At 56.5% G+C, this 15196-nt stretch overlaps 1 protein-coding gene across 8 annotated transcripts in view; it reads left to right on the top strand.

Moving 5' to 3' along the window:
- The window catches only part of CASZ1 (castor zinc finger 1), a 148293-nt gene that overhangs the window by 76083 nt on the left and 57014 nt on the right, over positions 1 to 15196 (top strand). Inside the window, exon 1 of one of the 8 annotated variants that reach the window (XM_042831468.1) lies at positions 984 to 1106. The exons of the other annotated variants lie outside the window; for them this stretch is intronic. Within the exon in view, the coding sequence (XP_042687402.1) occupies positions 1058 to 1106 (49 nt within the window). The 5' untranslated portion in view covers positions 984 to 1057. Of the gene's footprint in view, positions 1 to 983; positions 1107 to 15196 lie in introns of those variants that run through there. 8 annotated transcript variants of the gene reach the window in all.

Consider the following 15196-nt stretch of genomic DNA (forward strand, 5'->3'; position numbering starts at 1 on the left):
AGATAGGAAATCGGGCCTTGCCGTTGCGTCAGCTGCAGGGCGTGGACTTCACCTGAAAAAGCACCGTGGCAGCAGGGAGGGGCGGCGGGGAGACCGCCAGGGGTGGCATGGGTGGTGTGGGCGTCCCGTCCTTGGCAGCAGCACCACCGCCAGGGCTGTGAGTCCATAAAAGTGGAAATGGAGAAGTGCGATGGGCAATGAAGCCATGGGGCATCCGGTGCCTCAAACCTGGCGGGCGTCAAGCCCAAATGCAGCCGCCAGGGGCTGGTAGGGTGGGGGGCGGCTGCTGGGGGCCTGGTGACACGGGACCTGGTGACACCTGCCCTGGCTCCCTCTCTCCCCAGGCGTCCCGGTGGCTCCATTTTGCCAGGCTGTGCTCAGGTGTTCCGGGAGAAGCCGGCACAGCTGTGGTCCCGGTGATGCCAGCACCGTGCCTCGGTTTCCCCAGCGCAGCGGGCCGTGCTGAGCGCACTGTGGGAAGGTTCGGCAGCGTGCCCCAAAGCAGCTGCTCACAGTGCTGGCTTAATCGGCCGAACGAGCTGCTCTTTGAGAGAAGTAGGCTCCTCACCGTGTTTACCCAACGCACCTCTCAGAACCTCCCTGGCATGTTGTTTTTGTTTTTGTTTTGTTGTTCTTTTTGCTACTTAGAAAAATAAAACAAGGGGAAAGATGAGGAAATTCAATGCAAAAATAAATAAGTAGGTAAAGGGGGGAAGTGGGGGGAGGAAAAGAAGAAAGGAAATAGAAGAAAAAGTGCCCGGGCCGGGCTCTGCCGCCCCGCACCGCCCGGCACTGCGCTCCGCCGCGCTGCAGCTCCGCACCCGGCCCCGCTCTCCGGCCCCGCCCCGCGCAGCCCCGCACAGCCCCGCACCTGCCCCCGCTCCTCCGCTGGGCGTGGCCTCCCGCACCGAGCCCCGCCCCCCCCCCGCGCCCGGCGCCCGCCCCCGGCCCCGCTGCCCAAGTGACTCGGGCAGGACCGGCACGGCGATGACATCAGGGCTGTGACCAACTTGTTATTCGGCGGCAATCAGCTGCAATTAGGCGTTAATTAAGTATTATGAAAGTTGATTATTTAAGTGAATTCGGCTTTCGTCTCTCCGACTATGGTAAGTACGGCGCAATTGTCCTTTTCCTGCCCCCTCCCGGCCCCCCGCCGCTCGGTGCGGGCCCGGCGCGGCGCTGCGGGACGCGGACCGGCACCGGCACCGCCGTACGGAGCGGGACCCGCCGCGCCGCGCTCCGGCCGGGCGCTGTCCCCGGGTGCCGGTGCCGGGCTCCGCCGCCGCGCCCCGAACTTGGCCGGGCCCGCCAGGTGCCGCCGCTCGCACCTCGCTCTTTCACTTTTCTTTCGCTCGCCCCGCGGAAGTCGCTCCGTGCCTCCCTCGCGCTCCGGGACCCCGGCCGGCTCCGTGCTTCCCGGCAGCCCGGCGGGACGCGGAGGGGAAGTTCGCGGGGCTTTTGGCGACGATTCCGCGCTCTTTGCTGTGAGTTGTGTGGGCTGTTTTCTCTTTCATTTCTTTCCCCTGCTCAGCTTGGGCGTCTGGTCGGTGAAGGTTGCCTGTCAGGTTCCCGTGCTGTCTAAATGAAAAGGAATTTAATTTATTTGGGACGAGGCTGTGGCGGATGAGGAGGCTGCTTATTACATTTAATGAGTATTTTTTTCCAACCCGGGCATATCTGGGATGGGTTTGTTTTCGTCCTGTCCCGTGGGCCGTGTGGGAGCTCCCCACCCTCCCCGTGCCCGCAGTGGGGCAGGTGGGGGTTTGGGTCCCGCTGGGGCCGATGTGTGGCTTTCTGCAGCCCCTGCTCTGCCGCTCGGCCAGGGCAGACGGGCAGCGTGCTGCTGGGCACAGCCAGTGGGATGGGATGGATGTCTGCAGGGCCTGCGGGCACTGGGCGCCCAGGGCAGGGCTTCACAGGGGCTTCACCAGGCTTCACCAGGTGAGGACCTGCTGTCACCTGCTCGTTGGTGGCTGTGGCATGACCCCAGCCATGACCAAACGGCAGCCGTGGGCTGGGCAGGCCGTGCCTGCGAGCACCTCGGTGAGGGCAGTGGGTGCCGGGCTCCCATCTGTGTGTGCGTGGTTATTGTTTTTTTTTGTTTTTTTTTTTTTTTTAATGAGGAGTAAGGTGGTAATAAACGGGTTGATGATTGACTGGGCCTGAACTATGTACTCAGATACTTTGATGGAGAGGATAATTTTGTCATCGTTCATTTTATCTGTCTGTGCATTTATTTGTCTATTTATGTACCTGCCTGTTTGGTGTCCCTGGCCCCCAGGACCCAGCTGCCCTCTATGGACTCGGTGCTGGGCCCCGCCGTGGGCGTGCGGCTGCTCCCTGCTGCATCCCGGAGTGTGGGCAGCGTGAGAGCTGGGGTGTGCGGCAGAGTGACAGCTTTAAAGAGTCACAGACAGCTCTCTGCCCCCAGACCTGTGCTCTGCAGGTCCTGGGATGGCAATGGGAGGAGCTGGGTGCCATGGGCTCGGCATGGGTGGTAGAATGGTGCTTGCTGGCTGCTCTCTGTGCCCTATAAGGGACAGCAGAACCAGTGTGTGCCCCAGGGGACTTCCGTGGTCTCGGGAGCGATGCTCGCCAGCCTGCCCACTGCCGCGTGGGGAGAGTGGGTTTCGGTGCTCTGCTGTGGGAACGCGGGGCCGCAGCAAGCCATGGAAATGAGGATCCGGAGATCTGTTTAAGTCAGCATTATGGTCTGCGTGTGGGTGAACCCGTCTTGTCATGATCTCAGGGCAAAGACCTGCCCCATAATCACCACCTCTAACCCTTATCTGCTTGGGCAGCTGATTTCCCTCCTCACCACCTCCTGAATTCTCTCCAAGCCCCGCGGCTGCAGCTCCCCGGAGGCAGTGCTTGAGGCTGCGTGCGCCAGCTGCTGCCTGGCACAGGCAAAGCTGGGGCTCAGTCCCAGTGGGACCAGGTCTGTGGGCTCCAACAGCCTGCTTCTCCCAGGGCTTCTAGGATCCGGTGGTGCTGGGGTTGATGTTCCAGGGCCAGCAGCTTTCGCAGGGTCAGGAGTTGGAAAGAATTCATGGACGGAGTCCATACACTCAGGACCGTGGTGAGATGTTCCCTACATGTGGTGTTCTGTAAGCCAGGTTGTAAATATCTGAGTGACTGGGCACCTGTCACTTCCTTTGGGAAACTGTTCCCCAGCCTAATTAACCTTGGTATGAGATTACAGGAGCTGGTCTCGAAATGGACACCGAGGAACCTAGGGTGAACGGATTGAGAAACATCTCATTTCCCACCCAGAGGGTCAGTTTGTGACTCTGTTTTGTTACTGCTCTTTGTAACACCCACTGGATGGGAACATCTCTGGGCTGGTGCCAGGGATTTTTTTTGCTTTGTTTTGGCTGTGCAGATTTTTGGAGAGCTGGTTGGCTGGGCTGAAGTTGGTATCGCTGCTCTGCAGCCAGGTCCCACAGTTGGTTTGGGAATTCTGCTCATCATAGGGTGCTTGTTGGGCACAGAGCATCCGAATGTCTACGCCCACCCACCAAGACTCTTCCAATTCAGAATTACTGACCCGGGCAGGGCTTAACCTGCCCACTGCAGCACTGGAAGGGCCCAGCTGGTTCCTGAAGAGCAGAGCCAGCTGCAGTCCGTAGGTGTTTTCCTGCTGGTTTGGTGCTAGACAGCACTAACTTGCAGGAAGACTAGAAAATCAGTCCTGGGTTAACAAGCTCCTGCTTCCTGTCCTGCCTGTGACCTGCTCCTTGCAAGCTACCTTCCTTGTAAGCAAACAGAGGGGTCTGCTGAGGCCTCAAGCTGCACGACAGCACTGGGAGGACAACGTGTGCGGGAAGCAGCTGTGAGCAGGACAGATCCTGCGCTGGGAAGGGGAAAGTTCTTCATGAGCAGTCTCCACGCCATCAGTTTCTCTGTATTCTGAGACCGCCCGACTTGCTTCCAGCCCTCAGCCAGTCCCCTAGGCTGTCCCTATGAAAAGTTGGCAGAAAGTCTCCAGAAAGCAGCAAGGAGGCCACGGTAAGCAGAGCTGGGTGCTGCGTGTCCCACATCCCTCGGGGCTGACCATGGCTCGCAGGGCACAGTGAGCCCCGGCACAACTTCTGAGGCGCTGGCACTGCGGGGTGACACTGCCCATCAGCTGCAGCTCAACTCCTCGTCCTCAGCTGCTCTTTGCAGAGCCAAGAGGGGTTGGGGAGGCTCTGCTGGCAGCAGGGAGGGGCAGGACCTGCAGCCCGAGTCCCACGCGGCCCCGTCTCCTCCCCTCCGGTTCAGCGCGGACTGGATCAATTTGGACGTCTTCAGCAATAAAAAATGCCGATGTCGTCCTAATTCACCAGGCCCCGAGATGACAGCAAATTTACATTTTTTAATTAAACTAGCAGCCAGTTTTTATGAGAGGGGGCTGGGTTATGCAAATCAAATGGTTGTGTACGAAAGATTAGGAGAGTTTGGGAATAAATTCCACAAATGCTAATAAAAAAAAAAAAAAAAGAGAGAGAGAAAATGAGAGGGGGGAGAGAGAGGGACATTGTTCCATTAGCCCCTTTTAGACTGATTTCCCTGAGGAGAGAGCGACGGGGGGTGAGAGATGGAGGCAGCTTTCAGAGACAGGTAAAATCCATTCTGAGGATTGAGAGCCCTTCGGACCAGGACCTTGTTGCTCTGTTTCCTCTCACAGGGGAGATGGAGGCAGACACCGGTTGCAGAAGGAAAACTTGCAGCTTCTCATCCTGGTCCTGCTTGAGTGGCTGTGGTCCTGTCTCTGTCCCTTCTTTCTCAAGTTCTCTTTTGGTCATGCAGTCACTATAGAAAGTGGAAGAGCCACTTTCGGGGGATAAATAGTTACAGTGAGGCAAAATCCTGCGCTTCACTCGTGTACCATATGTTCTCACTCAGATTTCCCAAAGAATTCCTCACTTGCAGATTTGCTGTCCTCCTCTATGGCTATCTCAGGGAGTGCTAAGTGTGTTGGGGAGCTGGGGGTGAAGGCGTGTGTTTGCTTTGCCATGGGGAAGCACAACCAGAAAACTGCTGGAGGCTGGGGAACTGCTCCAGGCTTCCAGTCCTATGGCAGTTTCATGCTCAGGAGAAAAGCTGAATAACCTGTGTAGGTTGGCAAGGGAGAGCAAGGGGTGGGGAGGAGATGCAGGGAAAAAGGGTGGTAAGACTGAAGTCACTAGCTGCACTTCATGGCCATCCCTTAGGGATTTGGTGCCTCACTAGAGAATTTTGCCACTCATTCTCGGTTTTGGGGTGTGAAAGGATGATTCACCCACAAGCACATGTTTTGCTCTTGGAGAGGTGACATTTTAGCAGGGCCTCTTGTGAAACGGGTGGAAACGCCAAGCTCTGCTGGAGCACTTCTGTTGGTGTTCCCCACACCCAACACCTACATCCCATCATCTGGTCCCACTTGAGCACCTCAGCCATTTCCACGCTCCTGGATGCTCACGTGGGTGCTCACGTGCACCGGGTGGGTTGGGCTGAGCTTTGTGTTCTCCAGGTGCCTTCTTGAGGCATCGCCTTGCTCTGTGTTCTGCTTCTGTGTCTGTCATCATTGTGATGAGTGGTCAGCAGGAGGGGATGGGCATGGTCCCCCCTGCTTCCCCCCTGGTGCTGCTCTGGCCATGCAGGGTTTTTTGCAGCGCAAGGATTTGAGCTGAACAGGCGCCAGGTTGAGCCTAAATCAAACCCAGGGAAGCTCCAGAACAGGTCTGGGAGCCGTGGCAGAGGGTTCAGTGTGGGATGTGTAACTCTAATCTATAAAGTGGGCATAATCACCTTCCTCTGAGCAGCCCAGAGCCAGGGCTGGGTGCTGCTGTGATGGAGATAAGCGAGGAGCTGGCTGCCAGCCACGTGGGGTGCAGGGAGGAGAGGCTGGGGCGCAGTGCTGGGCTGTGGCAGCTCCCTGTCCTCGTGGCTGTGGCATTGGGGTGGGCAGGAGGACCCACAGGGAGGCTCTGCGTCAGCGAGGCTGGCAGGGATGGGCAGGGGATGAACCAGGAACTCAGCTTCCATACATGGGAAACTGTCAAAAGGTAGCAACACCAGCTTTTGTCTGGTATTTCCAGAAAAACCCGGTGAGACCTGGCATCCCAGGGCATAATTTATTATGGAAAAATAAAATAATAAAGTCCCAATCCCTTTGAGGCCTGAGTCATAGAAGCATCTTCTCATTAAAGCAGCTCCACCTCTCCACATGGTGTTTGCCAGCACGATGCCTGGATGAATCCACTCCTGGAGCAGACCCACCCAGGCTGCCTTCCTCCTCCTCTTCTTCCTCCTCCTCCTTACAGCCCCACACTCTTCTCCTGTAGCCCCTGACCAGGAGCAGGACCAGAAGCCCAAGCAGCTCCAAATCTCAGCCAACGTGTCCCCAGACCTCCCTTCTTTGGGCCAGATCAAATACTGCGGGCACGTGTTAGGTCTTCCTCATGCTCTCCTTGGTGTGTTTTGAGAATCCTTCGGATCTTCACCCACCTCTTGTGCTGTCAGACTCAGCCCTGGAGCACGCAGTGCCATTCATGGCTGGCAGCTCTGCTGCATGCAGCCCGAAGAGCAGAGGGAGCAGAGGAAGCAGCTCCTGGAGCCATCACCATCTGCGTGTCCTGAGACAGGCAGCAGATGTTGGCAGAGGTGGGCCGGGTGCTTCTTCGTGCTGAAGCTCAGTAGGGCAAGACCTTAGTTCTGCAAAGTTCTTCCATGCACCAGGAAACTTTCAGAGAAGCTCCCCTGCTTCTCTCGCTGTGGCTTTAGCCTTTCATTCTTGCTTTTCTCAGCCCCTTTTTGTGCCAGACTTTTTAAGTCTTCTTGCAAAATAGCTTTCCTTTATGTCCTCCTCCCTGTTCACGTTCACACAGTCCTGTTGCTCTTTGTCACCCTCCTGGACTTCCCATTCTACCTCCGGGTCTGCCTTTCCTTTCCTTTTCTTCCCTCTCCGCCTGCCTTACATTATCTCGCTCTCTTTATTTTTCATTTCCCCATTTGTCTGTGGGCTGATATTCAGATGAGTGAACTTCTTCCAGTTAAAGGAGGTCATGAATATTATGATTTTTCTATCAAACAATGAAATATGGCTCAAATTACTGTAAAGAGTGAGGCCCTTTTCATAAACCACCTGCTGTTTTTTTTGAAAGAAAGCACAACCACTCGCCGGCGTGTTTCGAGCAGTTGTCTCTCATCCCCACCTCGCCAGACTTTGCAGTTCCAACTTCTCCTGAATTTGCTGCTCGTGGTGCGGCGAGCTCAGCCCGCGCTTCCCAGACTGCCAGCACCCAGCTCGTCTGGCGTCAGGCAGGTCGGGGCAGGATGAGCTCCTGGCAGCAGCCTCGCTCCTTTGAATGAGGGTTTATGATCGGGCTTTTTGGATTGCGGTGTGTTTATTTTGGGGTTTTATTTTTGTTCTCAACACCATTTCGGTCTGCGCTGCGTTGCCTCTTGGCTTGGCTGAGGGAGGGACCTCACGTTCAGGTGTCACCCCAGGGGTGCAGAGCTTCATGGGCACCTTGCCTGGCCGACACCAGGGGTCTGGGGCCATGCTCTGCCTTCTGACACTCAGCTTCCTACCAGGTCCGTGCCTCTCAATGTCCCGCATCACCTGGGACGTGTGGCTGCGCATGGGACAGAGCTCTGCCCTCCCAGCACCAGCGAGCACAGCCTGGCCATCGAGGCCATCGTGAGGGTGCTGCAGCTGTTGTGTTGGGACATGGGGACAGCAAGGGCTGTCTGCCCCTTGTTGGGAGCTGCCATGAGACGGGCATGGGCAGCCACAGGGACAACAGAGGACAGCAACTTGTCTCAGACTTGTGTTTTGATTCTAGTCCAGCCTATTTATATTCATAATAGCTGCTATTTTTTCCCTGTTACATGGATGCGTCTTGTCCTCGTTCTCCTCCGTCTTCCCAAGCAGGCCGTGCTGTGACTCGCGTGGCCGCCCCAGGGGTGAGGAGCACTGTCCCTTGGCGCTGCTCCCCAGGACACAGTGGGTGGGATGGTGCTCTGCTCCCACCGCCGCACGGCTCTGTGCCCTCTGCCCGGCCCTGGGCAGGAGCCACGTCCGCAGCCTGGGCTGAGCGAGCACTGAGTTTGTTTTGCCAGGGTGACCTGTTTAATCATCTCATTTTCTGGTGGCCGTTTATTCCTCGTTTCCACGGTTACAGCCCCATTAAGAGGAGAAGCAATAAGGCAGCGAGTCAAACAGGTAATAAAAACATTAAAGCCATGTGCGCACTGGGAGAGAGGGAGGGTGAGCTGCACGCAGCAGGACGAGACTGGCCGTGCCAGGGTTGTGGCAGGGGCCTGCGCAGCATGGTGACACCCACTGGTCCCCAGCAGGGATCTGGCTGCCAGCATCCTGCCCTGGTGCCTTGTAGGATGGTGTTACAGCCATCCCCGTGCTTCGCTCACCATCGCTGCGCTGCTAGCAGTGAGTTGGCCAAAAGCACTTGGAATCGGACTGTTTTTTGCAACTCTGTTATTTCAGGGCTGCGACCTTCTGGAAAGACTTGTAACCTGCAGATTCTCTTTAGTTTACTTTAGTGGTGCTGAAGAAACAAACATCTGCTCCCACATTTCATTGTGTGCTCTATTCCTGCTCTAACTGATGCCAGTGGTGCTGGTGCCTGGTGAGTGCGGCTCAGCGCATCTTGGTCCTGCGCTGTAGAGCAGTGCTGTGCTCAGCACAGCGCCGTCGTGGACTCACAGCTAACAGCCCCAGACATCACAGCCTGCGGTGTCGCAGGCACTGCCCTGTGTGAGGGAAGGGCTCGCTGCTGCCAGTGATGGTGGAAAAGCAAGGAAGTGGCACAACCTCTCTCCAAGTGGATTTCACTTGCTGGCTTTCTCTGCCGAGTTACCTTACCCCTTTATAGCCCGTACTGCCCTGTTTGGATTTTTGAATGTATTTCTGGCGTTGTTTGAGGTTTTATAGTTTCTTTTCTGCAGACTTTATCAGAAAGCATATTTGTGGTGAGCGACTGTGAAAGGACCTGGCTCGCTGAGTAAATATTCAGCGTGGAAATGTGCAGCATGACCTTGAGGGCTGGAGAGGGAGGAAAACTGGGAGAAATACATAAAAAGCTGCAAAAGAAAAGAACAAGGAGAAAGGAGAGGAGAGGAGGGGGATAAAAGATGAAAGGCTGGAAGTGATCACAAAGGAGAAGAGCGCTCGTCTCCCTGCTTCACGTGGCAGCTGGACACAGAGTGTTCGGCATCTCGGAGAGGCCGGGTCCCTGCGGTGCTGAGCAGTGACACTTGAAAAATCAGCCCATGTAAGGTGCCTCGAGTTGGGCAACGAAGTCAGTAGTCGCTTTAGATCATCTTGGCCTGCGTTCAGAAGGGTGAATTCTATCCCTGGCCAGGGGCCAGCGGGAGGCCTTGTGTGCTGTTCTCGTTCCCAGAATAGGATCAGGTGGCTCCATGGGGCAGGGGCACACGTCCCTGCCACCACTGCGAGTCGCATCTGCCCCCACCCCTGCTGGGTACTGGGCTGTAAGGCCTGCGGCTGGGCTTCCAGAGCCGCCTGTGCTCTGGGGTTCTCATCTCGCTTGTTCTGGGTGATCTAAACTGGATTCAAAATCGTACTGTATGGGTAGGAGAAGGAAGCGCTGCCCTCCTGCACTTCTGCTTCTTTTCCTGCTCGGGATGTTCCTCCAGCATGTCCTTAGTGTTGGTGGGAAGCCCCCAGTCCAGCAGCTGCTGCCTGCCTGTTTTTGGGCAGGACAAGCCTTTGGGTCCCCTCACACCTCATCCTGTTGTCATTTCTTCAGCTCCCCAAACGCTGTCGGTTTCCAAGAGGAAAGTCCGGCTTCCCTGACACTCGGGAGCAGTTGGGAGTGTGCTGAAGCTGAGCTGGCATTTGTGTTGAGACAGTTCTTGGGTTAAAAGGAAGTTGCTGCACTAGTCACCTTTGCACACCCAGCTTTAGATTGTTCTTTTGGGTTGGGGGGATGATTTATTTATTTTGGTGAGTGTGTAAAATATACAGTTAGATTTTCACTGCTCACATGATAGAACCCTGCTGTGCAGGGCAGAGCTCTTTGGGTTTCTTTCCAATTGGGATGCGTGAAATATCAGGGAAAAGCCTTGCCTGGTGCTGACCCTGAGTCCTGCAGCTGGGTGGGAAGCGCCAGCCTTGGGGAAAACCAGTGTGAATATGAGATGGGGTCAAAGGCACGGGAAGGAAGCAGAGCAAAGTCACCAGCACAGGTGCCACAGCAAGGAACTGTAACTGCGTGTTTAATAGCTTTGGATGTTTGCTTTTGTGTGACAGTTGCTGTTCAAGCAAACAGATAGGAGAATCCCAGACTTGAAGGGATACGTGTGTGTTACGGGGCCCTTCAGCGCATCCTTGAGGGAGGACAGGCACCCCGTGCACTTACCCACGTGGCAGCTCACTGGGCTCAGCCTTCCCCTCTGCTCCCATCCTCTTTCCCTCCCTGAAGCCCCCTGCCCACAAAGCAGCCCCACTGCCACAGCACTGCCCTGTGCTCCTTCCAGTGTCAGTGCCCACCCCGGGGCGGCAGAGCGGGGCCAAGCTGGGGCTGGGGGCTGGCTGGGCTGGCTGCGGGCAGCAGGGAGGCAGAGCTGTGTTTTTGCAGTTTCTCCTCCAAAAGGAGTGCCTGCAAGGGGTGAGGGGCAGACTCCTTGCAGCGAAGGTGTTAACAAATAGCAGGTGATTAAACATGACAAGCAGTGACATTTCTGTGTGGGGTTCTCAGTACCAGCAATGCCAAGAATGAAGCTATAAACCCTGACATTTTGTGTTATGCACTGAGGTTTTTAATAGACATCTTTCCCTCCCTCCCCCCTGTTTATTTCTTTTATTCCTTTTTCCTTTTCTGTTCCTTTCTCCCTTCCCCTCCATGACCCCTCACATCTCTCCTCTCCCATCGCGCCCTTTTTCCTTTGCCGTGCCCACTCTTCCTGCCCTCTCCCCGTGCCCTGTTGCCCCCCCTAGTTTCTCGCTCCCTACACACCATTCCTATCTGTGCTCCCGCTGCCATGTGCCCCGCTGCCGCCCGCTCACCCCTCTCATCTCGCTTGCTCTCACACCCGCCTGCCTCCCCTCTCCTCCCGCCTTTATCTCTGTGCCTCCCGCTGCTGTCACCCTCCCTCTGTCTGTTCTTTTCCACTCTCTCCCCTTCTCCCTCCCGTCCCCGGCTCTTTTTGGGGCCTGATGTAATACGCCAACCACGGGCAGCCGGGCCAGTTGCTTGTCAGGGAGCAGGTGTCCCACCCCTGAGTGATGTTTTTGTTAACAACATTTTTGCCCTGACTCAGAAGCTGGCATTTTGGAGATCGCTTGTTGGGGATTTTTTTTTTTTGAAAGGCCAGGAGCTGAGGGAGGCCACACTTTTGGGAACAGTTGCTGGGTTTGTGCTAAAAGGACCGCAACAGTTGTTGTGCTGAGCGAGAAGCGTTGGAACAACTGCAGTTCCCCTCCCGCGCCGGGGCCGTCTGAAGGGCGTTTAGAGGTGAGGCCCGAGGCTCTGGCCCAGCGCTGGGCCACAGGAGCAGCCCTGTCCTAGGCCTTCCCTCATTGCCCTCGCGGGGCTGGGGGCACAGCGTGAGCTGAGGGTGCGTTACGAGCTGTTTGGACGCTGTGTCTGTGGTGCCTGGTGTCAGTACTGAGGCCTCGGCTTGGACTTGCGAGTGCCAGGCCCTGCCCCATAGGGCCCGGCAGTGTCCCCAGGGGTCCTTTGGGCTGCACAGGGACTCCTGGCCAGCTGCTGGCCCTGGGGAGGGTCTGGGGGCACCCACAGGGCCTGAGGTGCTTCTAGCCCGGCCGCGGCCCCTCGTGGCATGCGCAGGAGGTCCCGGGGCCAGCACAGAGGGCTTAGTATGTATTTGAAGCGAGTCCAAACCAAACTGCAGCCTCAGTCCTGGTGTTTTCTCTTCCTTGACTCTTCAGGCGTTCTGAAAATCAAAACACTTCCCTTTCAAGTCTCTGTCTTCCCTTAAAAGTGCCTCTCCCTCCCTGTCCGCCCAGGTTGTATCGATCTGGCACCACAGACAGTGACTGCAGCTTCAATTGCCAAGTAGGGCAGATCGATAGAGGCTTGCTGTGGGATTTTTGGCAGCTGGGGCATCGCGTTTGTCCCTTCTCCCCTCATACCTTCTCACCGGGAAGCTGCTGGCCTCATGCTGTTCCTCATCTTGTCCCTCCGTGTCCTCTTGCTGCAGCCCTGGCGATTGGCAGCCACAGGGCGAGTGGGGCTGGGGTGGTGGCAGCCCTGCTTTGCTTCGATGGCCCCATTCACCTCATGTCCTGGGGCGATCCTCTGGTCACCCAGCAGCCCTGAGGGCAGGACCTGGCTTTTCCTGTTTGCACAATGCCTTTTATTTTACAAGAGCCCAGATCCAAGGTAATTCCCCTCTGCCCTTCTTCCCCTCGTGGCCCTCAGTGCTGCTGTCATCTTTCTGCAGATGTGGAATGCCAGGCATGGTGACACAAAGCAACTTCCTGAGGGCCTGGGTCTGGGGCTGTCCTTGCTAGTGCAGTCCTTTTGGATGGGGTGCTGGAGTGAGATGCAGTGATAGAATGGGATGGGATGGGGTACAGCCACCTCCTTTGGCTTCCCAGGGCCAGGAGGGCTCTGCCCCAAGATGTCCTTACCCCTCGCCCAGCTCCTGGCTGCTGTAGCTCTGACAGGTGCCGAGCGCCGCGTGCAGTGAAGTTAATGAAATGAGTATTTCGGGGCGAGGGGGGAGGGAGGCTTGTACTGCACCCTGGGGCCCTAGGTTTATTAATGGTGACCTGCCATTAAAGACTAAAGTGCTAACCTGGTCATATTTAGCGGCTTTCAATGGTATCCCAGTGGCCTCCGCCTGCAATATGCAGCCCTGCCTTCCCCCCACAGCCCCAGGCCGGCAGGAGCTGACGCTGGAGTTTCTGTGCTGCAAGGGGTCTGGGGGCAGCGGCAGGAGAGCAGCAGCGAGTGGGGGGAGAGCTGAGCACGGGGCCATGCTCCTCCGGGAGCAGCAGTACTGTAATGACAGTCACTTTAGAAGGATGCTGGAGGCTGGTGCTGGTCCAAGCAGGGATCAGATTCACAGAATTAAAAGAAGCCCCCAAACCTCCTTGAAGCTAATTCTGCTCTCGATGCCTCCCCAGAAGCCAGATCCTGCTGTGCTGTGCATGCCAGCTGAGGTTACTGCCTTCCCAGAGCACTTCTTCCTGGCTGGGAGCTCAGCACAGTGTTCTGCTGTGTGTTACAGCCTCAGATCCAGCACAGCGCTGGAGGAGGCACAGGGAATCCCAGGGCATGGCCAGCTCAGTGCAGGAGGTGGGGAATGCTCCTGCCTCTCATACCACCCTTTAACCCAGGGTGAGCTAGTCCTTATGGGATTTTTTCTCTCCAGCGAGCCCTCTCAGCCACGTCTCCATGGTCCTCACTGCCCGTCCCTTCCTGTGGGCACGTTTTTCAGTGTGGGCTTCAGGCCATTGCCCGGCAGAGCCAGTAAGGACAGGGGCCTTGTTCCAGCACGAGCTCAGCCCTCACAGCCTCCCAACAGGACGAGTGCCGGCTTGGCAGCCAGGCTGGGGGCAATCCTCGCTCTCTCCATTGGCTCTGTGCCCCAGCTGATCCCGAGCCAGGTTCACAGTAATCCCTACATCCTGTTGCAGGTCCTTAATCAGCTGGAGCTGGCCTGAAAAAAAAAAAAAAAAAAACCACCAAAAACCCCAACCCCAAGCTGCTACAGTGAAAGCTCCCCAAGGCAATGACAGGCTGCAGAGATGGGGACAGAGGAAGGGGTCTGTCTGGGGGTCCTGGTGTGGTCTTAGACCTTGGTTCTCCCCTCTCCCCCCAGCCCAGCTGGGGATGTGCCCCTTCTGCCATACTGGGCAGGCTGGAAAACTCTCTGGGTTGTTGTTGGGTTGTGTTTTTTTTCCCGTTTAATGCATAGAATAACACTGATGGGTCTGAACAGCTCCAGCCAGGCGACGAGGGGAAAGAATAACAAGCTCCTGGATGTCAGGGGAAATTATGGGCCACTGCTATTTAGGGTGAGTCTGGTGGATTTAGGGCCTTTCTGTTCTATTGTCCCAGCTGTTCTGAACATTGGAGCAGGCGAGACACAAGTCGGGAATTTCATTGCACAGCGTGTGCAGGGCAGGGCTGATTCTGAGCCTTTCTGGAGCTGAAGCATGGCTATGGGGGACAGGAGATGTTGGGGGTCAAAGGGTGATGAGATGTGGCACAGGAAGGAGCCCTTTGCTTCCTGCCCTTTGGCAGGATTCACCTGCAGGCACTCCTCAAGCTCCCCAGGTCCTGCAGTGCTGGTGTCCCTTTGCTGAATCCTTTGCCTCAGCCACCCTGCTCAGCTTCACATCTGCTGGCCCACCATGCAGAGAAGTTGCTCGGTGCACAGATGCACTGCATGGAGATTAGGGATTTGGGTACTTGGGCTGCTTTTGACTGGCACTGGTGCTGCAGGGCTGGCACCGTGTTTGCGTGCTGCCAGGTATTAGGGGGAAGGGCCTTGACAGGATGAGAAAAACACGATGTGGTGTGAGTGGGTCGTCCATGGGAACGTGAAGAACAGGGTGGATCCTGGCCTTCCACATTTTGGCAAATACACAGTGTCCCATGCCAGGGCGGGGAGGTGCTGTGGAGCGTTGGAAAGCCGTCCTGCCCCGCAGTCTTCCCAGCGTCAGGGTGAATTCTTTGCTTCTTTGGGGCTCTTTTTATTTGACCAGATTAAAAAGCCTATTTGAGTTTCTTAAACCATTTAATCTAAAATCCCCAGGTAGATGCGCCATTGGATTCAGTTTTAAGCTTATAAACAAAACAGGTCTGTGTTTGGCTCTCCTTGGTTTTGTTGGAAGGAAGCAAGGTCTGACCCGTCTTCCCAGCGAGCGGGGATTCCTGCTCCTGTGAGTCCCCCCAGCCCTGTGCGGTGGGTGGGTGCTGGGTGCTGGGAGTTGGGACTGTGCTGCTGCTCCAGGTGCTTCCCAGGGCGTTGTGCTTTGTGATGGGATAGGAGGAGGCCATAGGGAAGCAGAGAAAAAGGGAGGGATGAGTGCCAGCCTGCAGCTGGGTGGTTCACCCCAGCGCCTGCCAATGCCTGGGATGGAGCTGGTTCTCCTGCATGCCCAGCTCTCTGCTCCCTTTGGGTTCCTGTTGCCCTTCCGGCCCTATGTGGCTTCATCACAGCCCCTCCCTGAGCTCCTGAGGAGGTTTCGTGGCCATGAGACCAGTTG

This window comes from Centrocercus urophasianus, unplaced genomic scaffold (genome assembly GCF_019232065.1).
Source record: "Centrocercus urophasianus isolate 14NV4802_14NV808 unplaced genomic scaffold, USGS_Curo_1.0 seq_36, whole genome shotgun sequence".
In the NCBI taxonomy this organism is placed as follows: Eukaryota; Metazoa; Chordata; class Aves; order Galliformes; family Phasianidae; genus Centrocercus; species Centrocercus urophasianus.